Source organism: Mus pahari, chromosome 2, assembly GCF_900095145.1.
Source record: "Mus pahari chromosome 2, PAHARI_EIJ_v1.1, whole genome shotgun sequence".
Classification (NCBI taxonomy): Eukaryota; Metazoa; Chordata; class Mammalia; order Rodentia; family Muridae; genus Mus; species Mus pahari.
This window is the reverse complement of record NC_034591.1, coordinates 122,949,524-122,965,340: the sequence shown is the minus strand read 5'-3', so window position 1 is coordinate 122,965,340 and position 15,817 is coordinate 122,949,524. Positions and strand designations below refer to the sequence as shown.

The 15,817-nt window shown below is 40.0% G+C and overlaps 1 protein-coding gene across 1 annotated transcript in view; it reads right to left on the bottom strand.

Annotated features, from left to right (window-relative positions):
* Positions 1-1,753: 1,753 nt before the first annotated feature.
* Cntn4 (contactin 4) overlaps positions 1,754-15,817 on the bottom strand; it is a 94,824-nt gene continuing 80,760 nt past the window's right edge. The window contains exons 13-14 of the mRNA XM_021191242.2: positions 6,549-6,717; positions 1,754-3,524 (exon numbers count right to left, since the gene is read on the bottom strand). Of these exons, the coding sequence (XP_021046901.1) occupies positions 3,424-3,524; positions 6,549-6,717 (270 nt within the window). The 3' untranslated portion in view covers positions 1,754-3,423. The remainder of the gene's footprint in view (positions 3,525-6,548; positions 6,718-15,817) is intronic.

Below are 15,817 nucleotides of genomic sequence, written 5' to 3'. Positions count from 1 at the left end.
AAAAATGTACTTACCTCGATGGGTTCCAATTTCCTGTCAGGATAGAGCGTCCTCTTATCCAGTAAAATCACAGGTGGGTGACACCCAAAAGAACTTGAAGAGGTTAAAGAAAACAAATTTTCTTAGTGGTCCTCCCTTGGGAATACCCTCAAGGAGAGGCACACCCCTCCTAACTATAGGCTGGGGCTTAGTACATGGGACGTTCCCTTAGTTGGGTATACATAGAAAGTCTATTGTTTAGAGCCTCCCCGACAGCCTCTATTCTCTCACCTCTAGAAACATCATTCTGCTCTTAATAATGTCTCTGTGAGTGAAGGCTTGGTGTGAGCAGGATGGTCAGCTTCTATGATCCACATTGATCAGACATTTCCCGAAGAGCTTTCACATTGAGCAGACATTAAACCCAGAAACACAATTGGTTTATCCTTCAAACCAGACACCAAGAAGACTTTGCAAGGTTTCTTTGCTCCTGAGAGTATCCAGGTTCTTAAATTCATCAAGGCTTGCACCTTTGGTATTTCTTGAGCTCCTGTAATGACCCTGGGAGATGTTAATTAGTTCCATTCTGCTTGGTCCAGTTAGGGGAGTTGTTTTTGTTGCTTGCAAACAGAGGTCCCTACCCACAATAAAACACTGAAGCCAACAAGTCAGGCAAAGTTTGGTGAAGGTGCCAATGTGACACTTGCTAAACTCTTCAGTCCAGTTGGCGTCAGCTAACTTAGGGCATCACTATCAGATGATAAAGCTGAGAGGTGAAAAAAGGTCATCAAAGCCTAACAGTAAAAACCACTGGAACCACTGGAGCCTCATGGAAATAGTGAGACAGTCCATCCTGCTTGGTTTGCTATATAGCACACAGGCGGGCTACTGATGCAAAATGCTACTTCAAAGACCCTTTCAATCAATTCATCAATGAGTATTTATTGCAAGGCACTGTGCTAGGCACTATGGAGAGTACATGGAAGAGAAGACCAATATCCCTGCCCTCAAGGAGCTTACAATCTAGTTGGGAAGACAAGGCATACATTCAAAGAAAAGTCAGTAACAATACAAGAGTTAGGTTCAAATGCAAAATAACAATACAAGATATTTCCAAAAGTAGTACCCTATGAAATACTAAATGGAAGGTTGCAGCAAATTCAGAGGGAGGACATCACAAGGTCACACATATGGGAAGACCTCATAGATGAGCTAGAGTGTTGGAGGAACCCTAGGATGATTGATATTTGGGTATGAGAGTGAGGGAAACATTTCAAGAAGGAACAGCCATGAGACCGAAAGGCACAGAGGTGAGGCAAAAAGCAAGCAGTGTTCAGGGACCAAATAGGGCTCAGTGTGGCTGTATATAGGAGTAAGAGATTGTAGACTAAGAAGGGTCTTATGAGCTTATGTTTATATAGATTTTATGATTTTGGCAATGGGTAGGGAAAACAACAGGTACATTTAGATCGAATATACAAAATCTTGGCTAGCCAAGAAAAAAAATATTCTAGTCTCAGCTTCAAGACATTGGTTACTTGAGTTTGATCCCCTATGCTTCCAAAGAGGATTTGAAATGGTGTCTTCAGGGTTGTCAATTTCAAAGTCACCTTTGGAATTGGGTCACCTAGTTTTGGGGCCAGAGCTGAAGACTTTTTTGTCCCCCTATGATCCCAAGTTGTAACTAGCACAAGGGTAAGCTAAAAATTTCCCTGACAAGCAGGAAAGAATAATGCTCCCAGAAGGCAGATATTTTTACAAATGACAGAATATTTATTAACAATACCTTTAAAAAAGATTACATATGCTAGATCACTGGTAGATATCATTTACACTGGGGTTGGGAACTACCTGGGGTATCAGAATTTTTTCATTCATTTTATTACTTTGTTGATTTTTTTGCATGTGATTTTAAATCGTATTTTAACATAGAAGTAAGCCATATCAAAGAAAGAAAGGAACACAGCTGAAATACTGACAATATTTTCCCTGTTACCATCCTAATTTTTACACAAATGGAATCAATGATGCCTTTATTGGATGAATATAGTTAGCTCGTTGAAAGGCTATGTTATGTGTAAGCAAAAGTGACAAATTACAGGCAATCGTGAGCTCTCCAAGAAAGAAGAAAAAGGTGACTCTGTGTTTTCATGTGCAACGCTTTATAGAAAATCTCATTGCCTTTTATGTTCCACCCTTGTCAGCTTACAAAACATCCCCCATCATAATAAATAGTTCTTTACATAAGAATAAGGTTTGTCAATATTGCCATCTTTCATTGTATGATTTTTAAGATGTAGAATGCAAAGCTTATAAAGCAACCAGAGTAGCTACTGAAAAATGGGAGAGACATCAAGATACAATACATCTGTACTACGGATAATTTATAGAGTTATATGTAAAATTCTTTGCAGCAGCTATTTGCTAAAATAGGAAAAAATTTCAAATTACATATGTTATTGTCATTCAAAAGAAGGGTTCTATCATTACAGTTACACATGTTATCTATAAGAAAATTTGAAATTATAAATGCATTGACAGAATTATTAAAAAATTTACATTCAAAACAGATATGTCTAAAGAGTAAAATTACCTTTTATGCCATGAAAGACTTGTTTGACTATAGTAACTTTTCATCTATGTTACTACAGGATATGTAGTTTCAAATTCAATGCCTAAGATAATGCTACTACAAAGACGATGCTCAAATAAAGTCTTATCAGATGATGCTAAGTTCAGGGATGGGAGAATTGCACAAGGTACCTCTTGGACTGGGAAGTTTAGCTTTTGGGATGTGTAGTTCCTGAAACCATCTCAAATTGTGTTCAACAACAAAATTCACAACAGGGTGGGAAAACATATCACATATGTCAAGGGGACTCGATTCAATGCATTAACCATTCAAAGGATAATTTATATACAGCAGCCTTGAGTTACAGACCCAGTCTCCAGCTGTTTTGACACTGGATCCTTGTAAAACTGTACAAGTCATTTGTAATTCATTTGCTGTGATGAGTTTCAAACTCTGCCCTTAAAGGAAATCGGCTCAAATCATAATTGTGTGGTTTGTGTTGCCCAGAGCATTTTACAGCAGAGGAAGAAAAAAAACCAATATCTACATTATATGTTAACTTTAAAAAATTCTATAAAACACTAAATATATAATAAAAAATATGCATATAAGGACATATGTAAACTGCTTTGGTAACATCATATTACAGATGTCTTCAGTGCATTGCAGAGTTTCCAAAGAAACTTCAGACAAAGCTAGATTTGCTTTGAGGAAGTACTGTATAATGCCATTCCTAACGAAGCAAAAAACATTTTTTTTTTCCAGTAATAAGATGTACTTGAACAACAATATTACTTAGTACTGGGTGTCTTCAAAACAACTAGCTAAATGTTGCTTATATTATAAATAGCAAGTCCTTCAGATAACTTTTGTCATAAACTAGACCTGGCTGTGAGAGAAATCATTATTGTACTGATGGCTGACAGCGTACACGCATTGGAGGTAGAAGCCCCAGATCCTCTTGCATAGGAATCTGGAAAGAGAGAACAAATTTGTTCATCAGGGACTCATCCTATATACAAAGGAAAACAACACTCCAGGGCTTACCAAAACAGCACAGCTGGCTGGGTTCTAATAAAACATACCTCATCCTGTCTGTTTGTCTATCATCTGGCTATTTATTTTGTTTTTATTACGTGTGTGCAGAACCAAGTGTGTGATCAGGTATGTGTGTACACACATAGGCATGGATATGGAAAGGAGAGGACACTGCCAGTTCCTTAGATGGATGCCTTCCACCATGCTTTCTTGAGGCTGGGTCTCTTACTGGCCTGGAACTCATCAAGGGACCTTCCTGTTTCTACCTCTCCAGTGCTAAGACTACAAGGGTGTGTGGCTTTATCTAGCTTACTTTTTAAACATGGGCTAGGGTTCATATTCGGGTACTTCAGCTTGCAAGGCCAGTGCTGTACTTACTGAGCTTTCTTTCGAGGCCTGCCTACATGATTCAATCAATGATTCATTAATATCAGCTCCATCTGTGGTCTGGAAGCGGGTAAGGGATCATGCTGTAGACTGTAGATTCTGATAAATTGAAGGTATCCACATCCAGTGTAACAGATACTTCAATATTACTAGCAATATGCCTGATAGAGGTTGATTTGAAAACTGATACTCTCTTTCAGTTCCACTTCTGTGCTGCACAGATGATATGACAGCCTCTGACAGCCTCCTCTGTGGACCAGATATGTCACTTTTTCATCCATCAGATAAAGAGACTAGGCTCTCAAAAGGTGAGGTAACTAACTTCTCTAAGATTGCCTAGATAAGTGATTGTCTGGAATAGAAATCAACGCCATGTTTGTGTAAGTAAATCGCTTTTGCTCAGACAAAATAACCACATTGTAAACAAACTTCTTCATGTAGTTTGTACATTTTTCTTAATAAAAGCTTTCCCATTGTTGCTCTTGGTTTCTTTAGGGCTGCCTGATCTCTCTATTCCTTAAGGGAATACATTATGCTCTGCTAACACTCAGATCTTCATTATCTGGCCACTATAAATGTTTTTGTAATGAGTGAGACCAAGAATCATTGAGAAAAAAGAACTATCTTTGCAATGATCAGAAGTTTGTAGTAAGATTTAAGCAAAGTGAGATAAATAAATCCCAATTTATATATGTAGTCAGTTCAAGGCCAGCCAGGGCTGCTTAGTGAGACCCTTCCCCTCCCCCCTAAACAAACAACAAAACAAACAGAAAGAATACAGTCCAGAGGCATATATATATATATATATATATATCTGAATGTATATAATTATATATGTATATAATATATGTGTATTAGTCTTTATGTAAGTATAAACTCTGCCTCTGTCTGGGGCATAGCTTTGGCCTCAGTTTCCCACTGAACCCTGTACTTTTCTGGACCACAGACAAGCATTTACTGAATCCTTCCTAAATGACAGGCAATTCAGAGAACAGGTGAAATGAACAGGGACCTCTTTACTCTTCTGAACTGAAAAGTCTCTCAGAAGCCATTAAAATTGCTCCACGGCTACTTTGCTATCATCTCCTATCTGTAAGACAAAACAACCTTCTCCTTTGAAAAATAAAATGATGGACATCTGGCAGATACTTACTCCAGCTCTAAAATTAGGGTCTCTGTTGAATATATCACCCGTGGTTGAAAATATTATCTTTCCAGTGATAGTTTGAGAGTTTATAATTCCAACCAGCACTGATCCTATAATATCCAGACCTCAAATCCAAATGGCAGAAAAATATGTACCGAGATACCTAGTGGAAACCTCGATGCCTACCTAATCTTTTCATTATCATTGTAAAACGCTCTGTAACCAGACAGTTCAGGAGGTATGGTTACTCTAATCCTGGCACTTAGGAAGCAGAGGCAGAAAGATTTCTGCAAGCTGGAAGACAGCTTCCTGTACATCAGCAGCCCAGGGTCAACCAGGGCTACTTTGTGAGACCCTACTTTCAAAACAGAACAAAAGGCAAAAACCAAAGCAGAACAAAGACAAACAAAACAAAACAAAACAAAACAAAACAAAACAAAAAATGTGCAATCCTTTGGCAGTAAGCCCTTTCAGAAGCTGTATAAGCAGCTCTGCTTTCTCTAGATGCTTTCTAAATCGTGCCACAAATAGTACACAAATAGTCACTAAACTGCCACACTCCACTGCCCAGCTGCTGCCAATCAATATTCTTATTTCTGACCCGATGCGTTTTCTTTTTATTAAAATAAATAAAATCATTCAACAAAAATTTGTATGCTGTTGAGATATTTGTAAGCATAAAACTTAAAAACAGAATAGAATGCACCTGCTCACAAATAGAAAGCTGCACTCACATACTATTTATCAACGTTCAAAAATGGAGACAGTTAACTATAAATATAGCCATATGGCTTTTACATGTAGATTTCATATTCTCAATCAAAATATAGCGAGTTAACTTTCAAATGTTTCCAACTCAAGACTGAATTACACTAGCTTGCTGGGGATAAAACATCACAGCCTTGTTAAGAACTCTTTGGCCAGAGCATGCTAGCACTGGGGAGGCAGAGGCAAGTGGATCTCTGTGAGTTCAAGGCCATCCTGGTCTATGTACAAGTTCCAGGCCAGTTATGCCATATAGTGAGACCTGTCTTAAACAACAACAATGACAACACCCAAACTTTTTTTTATCTATTCTTCCTAACTACATTGTTCATTAACTATTGAGGCTATAATTAATTAGGGGACTATGTACTTGTCAGTCGAATGGATCAATATGAAACAACCCTTTGTGCCTTATGAGGGGCAGCCTCCATTTACTACTTTGGTTGGCCACTGACTAAATCCATCAAAACTAGGCAAAGAGGTTTTTTTGCATGAAGTATCTTGAAATCAAAAAACATCAGTAATGTAAGAAAGGATGCTCCTGTCATTCACCTTAATTATGACTCTTTCTTATCAGGTTCAATTTCTTTAAAGCCTTGGGTCATCTGGGATACTGACATAATAGGCGATGGGAAAGGGCGAGATGAAAAAAGTTCTTACTTGATATCTTTGGGATTCGGATTTGCTCACTGCTGCTGCCATCTCCTCCATCACTGAATGGCTTGATCTCTATGATGTAATCTTCATCGAAAGGTAAAGAAAGCTCCACTGATGTCTTGTTTGTTTCAATGACAGATGTGCTGCTTTGCCTGTTCCATCTGTACAAGACCTGCCCATGCAGAAAGAGTGGGTGTCATCTGCTGTTCTAACTGATGCACAAAGATACGGTATATTCTTTTTCTCTTTTTCTTGTTTTAATCTCTGTGTGCCAGTTAAATGTAAAATGATGGAAGTGCTCTGACAGCCTGCTCACACTGAGAAGGCTCATCTGTGATGAGGGTAAAGTCTTCTGCCACCATGTTGTAGACGGAAGAGTTGGAAGGAAGACTTGAAACAGGAAAGGAGAGCAGCAGGTGTGGCTGTTCTTTCACATGGGTAAGTTAACATGTATTGAATTATAGAAGGTTAAATATCTCTTTAAGAATGTAGAGTCAGTGACACACCAGGAGCCTTGGTACCAGAATAGACTTGGCTCTGTGTGACCCTAGGTCAATTATTTCATCTCTCCTAACTTCAGTTCCCCCTATTGTAAAATGGAGACAAAACCACCCCCTCTTCAAAATTTTGCAGACTGCATGCAGTAAGGGCTGGGTTCAAAGAACAACTTACGAAAGTTTATCTATGCAGACTTAAATGGAACAAGATGAACACACACAGCAGGGGTTTCAAGAACAAGAGACACCCACCGGGTTATTATTATCAAGAAACTTCTTGAAAGAGGACATTTCTACACATATAGACATTTTGTGAATTGCAAGGGCAGTGAGCTCTCCACTCTCCCACCTACAGGGACTCCCTTTAAGGATCGCATAGAAGAGGCCATCAGTGACCATCTGGAAGTGTGGTAGTTCTGAAAAGTTCCACTCGTGCACCTCCGTTTTCCTTCCTGGGCCTCTCTGATGCTGAGTTTGGACTGTATCGTATCTGATGACATAGCTCCCTAGGTTTCCTGAAAACACACTGGCTTGGGGCACTGGTGGTTCCTCACCCAAACAGGGAACAAAATACAAAGGAACAAAAACATGCCATTGTGTGCCCAGCAACAACCCTGAGGACAACTTCCCTGTAGTTTCTGATTCTTATAGGTAGCTTATTAATGACAACACAATCCCACAATGCAGGTGTTATTTCACCTTTCTATAAGTGGTGACACTGAGGCCCAGGGACTGTCATCATGGAGAGGTGGAAGTTGATTCCTAATTCTACAGTCATAAATCAAATGAGCCTGCCTTCTTCATCTTCCCATGGAATATAAAGGATATATGAGTTAGACTAGTGCTTGTCTTGGATTTTTTTGGGACACTTACTGGTATTTTTATCCTATACTTCTTAGCAGAGTTAAGAGGGTGGGGCACTTTTTTCCCTTTGGGGAAATGGCATGGGAGGCACTCATCACTGTCTGCAGATATGATTGAATGTCACATAGCTACCTGTTTAGTACGCAGAGACCAAATTCATGGCAGAATCTTCCACAGTGCTAAAGGTAGCCCCACAGCAAAGCATAATTTCACTCTGAATGTGGGTAGGTAGGTGTCTTAGTCAGGGTTTCTATTCCTGCACAAACATCATGACCAAGAAGCAAGTTGGGGAGGAAAGTGTTTATTCAGCTTACACTTCCATACTGCTGTTCATCACCAAAGGAAGTCAGGACTGGAACTCAAGCAGGCCAGGGAGCAGGAGCTGATGCAGAGGCCATGGAGGGATGTTCTTTACTGGCTTGGTTCCCCTGGCTTGTTCAGCCTGCTCTCTTATAGAACCCAAGACTACCAGACCAGAGATGGTCCCACCCACAAGGGGCCCTTCCCCCTTGATCACTAATTGAGAAAATGTCCCACAGCTGGATCTCATGGAGGCATTTCCCCCACTAAAGCTCCTTTCTCTGTGATAACTCCAGCTGTGTCAAGTTGACACAAAACTAGCCAGTACAGTAGGGGATGGTAAATCCCACTTGCCTTCCACTCCTGACTGCCAGGTTGGAGTGCTGGGTATGATATACTTTGATTTTAAAAATATTCACACAGATAATGCCAATATGAGATTAGGTTTGCAAAGTCAGTTTTGCTCCAGAATCACCGGGCAAGATACTTAAAACATCATTCGTTCAGCCCATCTCTGGAGTTGCTGATTGCTGAGGTCAGAGGTCAGAGGTCAGAGGTTAGAGCTGAGACCTGAGCTTTTGCCTTTCTTCTAAGTTCTCGCCCTACACCAATGTTGCTGGAACATGTATCCCAGTTTGAGAAGCACAGGACCCCTATAAATACTGATCTACTGAGGTTAGAAATATATGGTGTCTTCTCTTGCAAGACAGAAACAAACATAAATGAAATTCATAAAATTTCCTTAACATAGTTTAGATCCCATTTGTTCCCTGGCATTTTATCACCTTAATTTATAGCCCTCTAATACAAGGTGGAAAATGCAATTTCCTTAAGGTGGAAAGATTCTCAAGCCCTCCCCTTCCATACACATGCTGAAGCATCAGCTGTGCCAGGCTCAACATCCCTTTGCTAATGATCAAGTGCCAATAAATCTTGGGGCATCCCTTCTCATCCCAGCCCTTCAGGAGAATGGGCTGGCTGATGGGATGCAAGGTCACATCTTGCTCAGAGGAATAAATTGCTTCTTTGATTTACTTCTGGTCCTTGTAAGAGCTCAGCGAATCCATCCTGTTTCAAGTATAAATCCAAAAGAAACATTTCCAAGAAAATACATAATACTTTTTTTTTTTTTAAATCAACACTGCTTATCAGTCTTGGAATAATGGGGACTGCCATGGTACCTAAATAAGACCAACAAAAGCTTTATTTACACTAAACACTTGGTACAGCTGATTGACATGAAGGTCGTGCTTATACCTGATATAAAACAGGCAGGGACAAAGAGAGGCTACTGGGACTCAACAATAACAGCAAGCACCAACTGCTTTTGCTTCTCCAGTGTTGGAACACTTCTACTCCCAGCTACATTTAGTTATTATTTTGACCTCAGAGATGGCAACCTGAGATCTGAAGAGAGTAGACAATTGCCCATGACAAGTAAGTGATTGACCCAATGTTTAAACCTAAGAAATCTAACCCCAGAGCCTGGATTATTTATATCAACTTGGTCACCACCTCTGGGTCAGGTTGCTTTCCCTCTGTTCTCTTTCTTCATATGTGAAAAATAAGAGGAATAGACAGAGCCCTTAAAAGGGGGTAGGCGGTAGGAGAACAGATGGCTCAGTGGTAAAGGAGTCTGTAACCCAGTCTGATGATATTGATTAGATCTCTAGGATCCACTCTGTAAAAGGAGAGAACTAAAGACTGAAAGTGACCTGCAGATGCCTGCTGTGTACCTGTGGGTATTAGTGCATGTAAATGAAATATTTAAAAAAAAATAGCTAAATAAACATAGAGAATGAGTAACCTGGAGATCATATGTGGCTTGCGTGAATTATTTGTTTGACCACCTTAATGTGCGATTTTTTTTTTAATGCCAGCTTTATAAAACAAAAACTATGCATGGAGGTTTATAGTTATTATCTAAAGATACGGCTATCGTGATTGCTGTGGTTTGGGTAGTCACGTGCTGTAAAGGCCATGTGATGTTAATGGCTACTACATTAATTTTAAAAGGGAGAACATGGTGGCCTATGCTTGCAATCCTTATACATTCAAAGCTTATACAAAGCTTAAGATGCTTACATATTCAGGATGCTGAGGCAAAAGGATTACTATGAATTTGAGGTCAGTCTGGCCGCAGTGAGTTCTAGATCAGTTCTGGCTACAGAGTTAGATCCTGTCTCAGAACCAAACCAAACCAAACCAAACCAAACCAAACCAAACCAAACAAACAAAAAAACCATGGAATGTTTAAGAGATTATTAGACTCGGTTAAGATGTGCCCGAGCTATGAGACTTCTACCCTCATTACGGGGTTGGTGCTGTCAAATGAATCCTGTCCTCTTTTGGCGTATCAGCCTCTCACCTTCTGTTATGTGATGAAATGTCAAAAGGACTGTCCTTGTAAGCCAATATCTTTGTGCTGGGACACCTAGCCTCCAGAAATATGCTTCTGGTTGCCGTAAATGAACAAGCGTCAATTATTCTCTTACAGTAACTCACAGAGACAATGACAGCAGGGTGTACTTCTCACTGGAGTTAATTCCCCTGCACCCACTCCCAATCCCCCACCTCTCTGGATAGGTACAAAGTCCCTTGCTATAGACACCAATATTTCACATCCTGTTACACTGGCATGTATTCACCTTGGGACCTTCATGACTTCTTCCTACATACTTTTCCAGAGAGCTGCCTGTCTCATTTCTTCTTTCATTTAAAGCCAAATTGAGATGTCGCCCCTAAAGTGGCTTTCCCTGGCCTTTATATAAAGGACATGTCTCTCCTATGTGCCCCTTGGCTCTCTGTGGTCTCTTCACCTTCATGTCCTTTTCTTGTAATGCTTTATTTTCACCCACTGTGTCTATCTGTTGATTGCCAGGCAAAGTAAACCGTGGTCAAGAGAAAGAAAGAGATTCCATACTGCTGTGTTCAGATCCCAGGCTTGGAAATTCTCGAGGTATTATCTTAGCACATTTCCATGTCTTCAAAGTTAGGACTAATAGACACAGTGGATTCTAGGAATTTCTTCTTTAAGGGGTTATTAGGAAGGTGAGATAATTAAGAACTTTAGATAGAGGCCTGCGTCTTCCACCAGGGCACAGAATCAGTGTGTCAGTCCTTCTGAAGACCCAATAGTCTGAAGGCCTCCAGGAGATCTGCTGCACCTAGGACAACAAACCCCACAGTCTGAATGTATTCCAGGAGATTTGCTTCATACAGGGTCACAGATCTCCCAGGAGACCTGTAGCAACCCAGGGACACAGGAGGCAGGCTCCAAACAGGAACACCCAGTCTAGTTAACACCAGAGATAATGAGATGGTTAGATGCATGTGCAAGACCATAAGCAATAGAAGCCAATATACTTTGGCACCATTAGAACCCAGTAATCCCAGCACAGCAAGCCCTGAATACCCCAACGCACCTAAAAAACATGATGTTGACCTAAAATCCTATCTCATGAAGATAATAGAATCATTTAAGGATGATATAAACAACTCAGTGAAAGATAAGCAGGAAAACACAGGTAAACAGGTAGAGAAGTCCTTAAAGAGGAAACAAATATCTTAAAGAAAAACAGGAAAACACAATCAAATAGTGAAGGAATTGGTTAAAGCAGTCCAAGACCTAAAAGTGGAAGTAGAAACAATAAGAAATCACAAGTGAAGGCAACCCTGGAAATGGAGAACCTAGGAAACAGGTCAGGAGCTATAGATGCAAGTATCAACAACAGAATATAAGAGATTGAAGAGAGAATCTCAGGAATAGAAAATATTGGCACAACGAAAAAATACAAATCATAAAAATCTCCTAACCCAAAACATTCAGGAAATCCAGTGCATATTGGAAAGGCCAAACCTAAGAATAAAAGGAATAGAAGAGAGCAAAGATTCCCAGATAAAAGGACCAGAGAATATCTTTAACAAAATCATAGAAGAAAATTTCTTCAATCTAAAGAAAGAGATGGCTGTAAATATACAAGAAGTGTACAGAACATCCAAAAAGAAAATCTTTCCATTGCATAATAATCAAAACACTAAATGTACAGAACAAAGAAAAATATTAAAAGCTGTAAGGGAAAAAGGCCAAATAACATATAAAGGCAGACCTATTAGAATTACATCAGACTTTGCAACAGAGACCCTAAAAACCAGAAGAGCCTAGACAGAGGTCATGCAGACCCTAAAAGAGCACAAATGCTAGCCCAGGCAATTATACCCTGCAAGACTTTCAATCGTCATAGAATGCAAAACCAAAAAAATTTATGACAAAACCCAATTTAAACAAACTAGAAGGAAAACTCCAACACAAGGAGGATATTTACACCAAAGGAAAAAAAAACAATAAATTAATCATCTCACAACAAAACCAAAAGGAGAGAATCACATATACATAATGCTACCTTCAACAACAAACATAACAGGAACTAACAATCATCTGTCTTTAATAACTCTCAATATAAATGGACTCAATTCACCAATAAAAAGACATAAGCTAACAGACAGATACACAAGTAGGATCCAGCATTTTGCTGCATACAAGAAACACATCTCAATGACAAAGACAGACACTACCTCAGAGTAAAAGGCTGGAAAAAAGTCTTCCAGGAAAATGGTCCTGAGAAACAAGTAAGAGTTGCCATTCTGCTATTCAATAAAAGAGACTTTCAACCAAAAGTTATCAGGAATTGGGGAAGGATTCTTCATATTCATTAAAGGGAAAATCAACCAAGAGAAAGTCTCAATTCTGAACATCAATGCCCCAAATGCAAGTGCACCCACATTCATAAAAGAAACTTTACTAAAGCTCAAAACACACATTCAACCCCACACATTTCAACACTCCACTCTCACTAATAGACAGATCATTGAAACAGAAACTAAACAGAGACACAGTGAAACTAATAGAGGCTATGAGCCAGATAGACTTCACATTTCACTCTAAAACAAAAGAATGTACCTTCTCAGCACCTCATGGTACCTTCTCCAAAATGGACCATATAATCAGTAACAAAACAAGCCTCAACAAATACAAAAAGATTGAGATAATTCCATGCATTCTATCAGATCATCATGGATTAAGGTTAGACTTAAAGAACAAAAAAAACAACAGAAAACCCACATACCCACGGAAACTGTAAAACTCTGCTCAATAATAATGTGGTCAGGGAAGAAATAAAGAAAGAAATTAAAGACTTCTTGTCATTCAATGAAAGTGATGACACAGCATACCCAAACTTATGGGAGACAATTAAAACAGTGCTAAGGGGAAAATTCATAGCACTATGTGCCCTTGCAAAGAAATTAGAGAGATCCAACACTAGCAACTTAACAGTATACTTGAATGCCCTAGAATAGAAAGAAAAAAACCACACCCAAGAGGAGTAGACAGCAGGTAATAGTCAAACTTAGGGCCAAAATCAACCAAATAGAAACAAAGAGAATGATACAAAGAATCAGCCAAAACAAAAGCTGCTTATTTGAGAAAATCCACAAGAAAGACAAACCTCTAGCCAAACTAACTAAAGGACACAGAGATAATATCCAAATTAACAAAATCAGAAATGAAATGGGAGACATAACATCAGAAACTGAGGAAATTCAAAAAAATCACCACATCCCACTACAAAAGCCTATACTTAACAAAACTGAAAAATCTAGGTGAAATGGAGGGTTTTCTAGACAGATACCAGATACCAAAGTTAAATCAGGATCAGATAGATAAACCATCTAAATGGTCCCATATTCTCTAAGGAATAGAAGTCATTTAAAACCACTCAACAAAAAACAAAAACAAAAAAACAACAAACAAAGAAACAAAGCAAAGCAAAACAAAACAAACAAGGCCCAGGGCCAGGTGACTTTAGTGCAGAATTCTACAAGATCTTTAAAGAAGAGCTAATACCAACACTCCTCAAACTATTCTATAAAATGGAAACAGAAGGGAATCCTATGAAGCCACAACTACTCTGACACCTAAAGCACACAAAGACCCAACGAAGAAAGAGAACTTCATACCAATTTCAGTTATGAATACTGATGCAAAAATACTCAATACATTTCTAGCAAACCAAATCAAAGAACACATCAAAAATATCATTCACCATGATCAAGCTACAAGTTCCTCAGAAAACTGGAAGTAGATCTACCTGAAGACCCAGCTATCCCACTCTTGGGCATATACCCCCAAAATGCTCCACCATACCACAGAGGCATGTAATCCACTATGTTAATCTGTGATAGCCAGAAGCTGGAAACAACCCAGATGTCCCTCAGCCAAAGAAAGGATACAGAAAACGTGGATCAAACGGATAGAACTAGAAAATATCATCCTCAGTGAGGTAACTCAGATCCAAAAGGACATGAATCGTATGTACTCACTAATAAGTGGATATTAGCCAAAAAAAAAAAAAAAAAAAAAAAAGCACATAGCACCTAGGATATAATCCACAGACCTAAAGGTTAACAAGCAGAAGGGTTCAAGTGAGGATGCTTCAATCCCACTTGGGAGGGGGAAGAAAACAATCATGGGAGGCAGAGCGAGGGAGGGACCTGGGTGCTACAGGGGAGGGGGAAGGGGAAAGGAGAACAAGATCAGGTATGGAGGGTTAGACAGGAGAGAAGCCCTGAGGGCCAACACAATGAATGTAATCATGTAACCTCAGGGAGTGAGACGTGGGGGACCCTCTAGAAAGTACCAGAAACCTGGGAGGTCAGACACTGGGTACTCAGGTGAAATGCCCGCCTCTAGAAGAAAGACAGGGCATCAAGTGGAGGGACAGGGTCGCCATCTCATAGTCAAAACGTCTAACCCAGAATTGTTCCTGTCTAAAACAACTGCAGGGACATACATGGAAAAGAGACTGAGGGAAAGGAGATCTAGTGACAGGCCTAACTTGGGGTCTATAACAAGGGTCGACTCCAAGACCTGACACTATTATTAAGGCTATGATATGCTTGCAGACAGGAGCCTAGAATGGCTGTCCTTTGAGAGGCCCAACAAACAGCTGACTGAGACAGATGCAGATACATCCAACCATTGAACTGAAATTGGGGATCCCTGTGGTTGAATAAGAAGGCTTGAAAGAACTGAGGAGGACGGTGACCCCATGGGAAGACAAGCAGTCTCAACTAACCTGGAACCGGAAGATCTCTCAGACACTGAGCCACCAACCAGGAAGCATACATGAGCTGGTCAGAGGCCCCGACATATACAGCAGAGGACTGCCTGGTCTGGCCTCAGTTGGAGAAGAAGTGCTTAACCCCTCAAGAGTCTTGAGGCCCCAGGGAGTGGAGAGGCCTGGAGGGTGGGGGACATCCTCTTGAAGACAGGGGGAGGAGGAATGGAATGAGGAACTGTGGAAGGGTAGACCTGGAGGGGGTTAGCGTCTAGACTGTAAAACAAATAAAAGTAATAAAAATAATAAAGAACCTTGGATAGATGTCTAAAGTATTTGCTGAATAAGCTCACTCAAACCGGTGATGGTGGTGGTGGTGGTGGCGGCGGTGGCGCACGCCTTTAATCCCAGCACTCGGGAGGTAGAGGCAGGTGGATTTCTGAGTTCGAGGCTAGCCTGGTCTACAAAGTGAGTTCCAGGACAGCCAGGGCTA